The 974-nt window shown below is 40.9% G+C and overlaps 1 protein-coding gene across 1 annotated transcript in view; it reads left to right on the top strand.

Moving 5' to 3' along the window:
* Nucleotides 1–852, top strand: part of hscb (HscB mitochondrial iron-sulfur cluster cochaperone) — a gene marked incomplete at its 3' end in the record, with an annotated part of 11,772 nt that extends 10,920 nt beyond the window's left edge. The window contains 2 exon segments of the mRNA XM_014024019.1: nt 524–571; nt 762–852. Of these exon segments, the coding sequence (XP_013879473.1) occupies nt 524–571; nt 762–852 (139 nt within the window).
* Between the last annotated feature and the right edge of the window lie 122 nt (nt 853–974).

Raw genomic sequence — 974 nt, forward strand, 5'->3', positions numbered from 1 at the left:
TACAAACCCTTTGTACGAACAAAAGTAAGAGAAATTTAGGATAAGAATGCGAACATGTTCTTGCATGAGGCCCAATGTGTGTATGAATGGGTGAACGGCTGCAGTGTGAAGTGCTGTGGAGTCCGTAGGGACTTGATAAAGCACTATATAAGCTCAGGCCATTTACAAGCTGCACAAAAGCACTTGACCATGGAATCTTCCACATGCAGTTTGTCCAGTTTTAAAGATTTATTCAAAAGTTTCCTCAACAGTGTCATTCCCTCTCTCTGGCTATGAAGTGTGTTCAGTTTACAGTTCGTACACCTAAACATCTCACTTCACCCATGTTTACAAGGCTGCGTATTTGAAGCTGTGTTAACAAACCGTTTGTCTTTGATTTTCTCAACATGGCGCACTTCAGCCGAAGCAAAGCAGCTAGCGTGTTGTTTGGTTTCTAGGAATGAAGAGCACACAGCGCTCTCTGTACGTGCCTTGTCTTATTAACTCACGCGGCATCGCTCCTTGTCTCCTTTCTCCCCTGCAGGGAAACTCGCAGACTTGACGGTGCAGATAGATGCTGCCCTTCATAAAGGTATTCTAATCAGACGTCTCACCGAAACACTGTGCATTCCACCCACTCTCTTCTTTTGTTTGTTTTGTGATCTATGTCGAACCTTTTTCCTTTAGTGAGTCATTGATTGAACTTTCTGTTGCACTCTTTTTTCTTTTCTTTTCTTTTCTTTTCTTTTTTTTCTTTTCTTTTCATTTTTTTCTTCTTGCAGAAGAGCTTCATGCTGCCAGAGCACTCCTCACCAAAATGAAATACTATGCAAACATTGAAGACAAAGTAAAGGAAAAGCTTTCTGAGTTCATGTAAAAAAAATTTTAATCATTCAATTTTACACTGCAAAAACTGTCCACCTAACCAAGGCTACGTTCACACTGCAGGCAAATCCGACCCAAATCCGATATTTTTGACCCATCTGACTCATATC

This window comes from Austrofundulus limnaeus, unplaced genomic scaffold (assembly GCF_001266775.1).
Source record: "Austrofundulus limnaeus strain Quisiro unplaced genomic scaffold, Austrofundulus_limnaeus-1.0 Scaffold403, whole genome shotgun sequence".
NCBI lineage: Eukaryota > Metazoa > Chordata > Actinopteri > Cyprinodontiformes > Rivulidae > Austrofundulus > Austrofundulus limnaeus.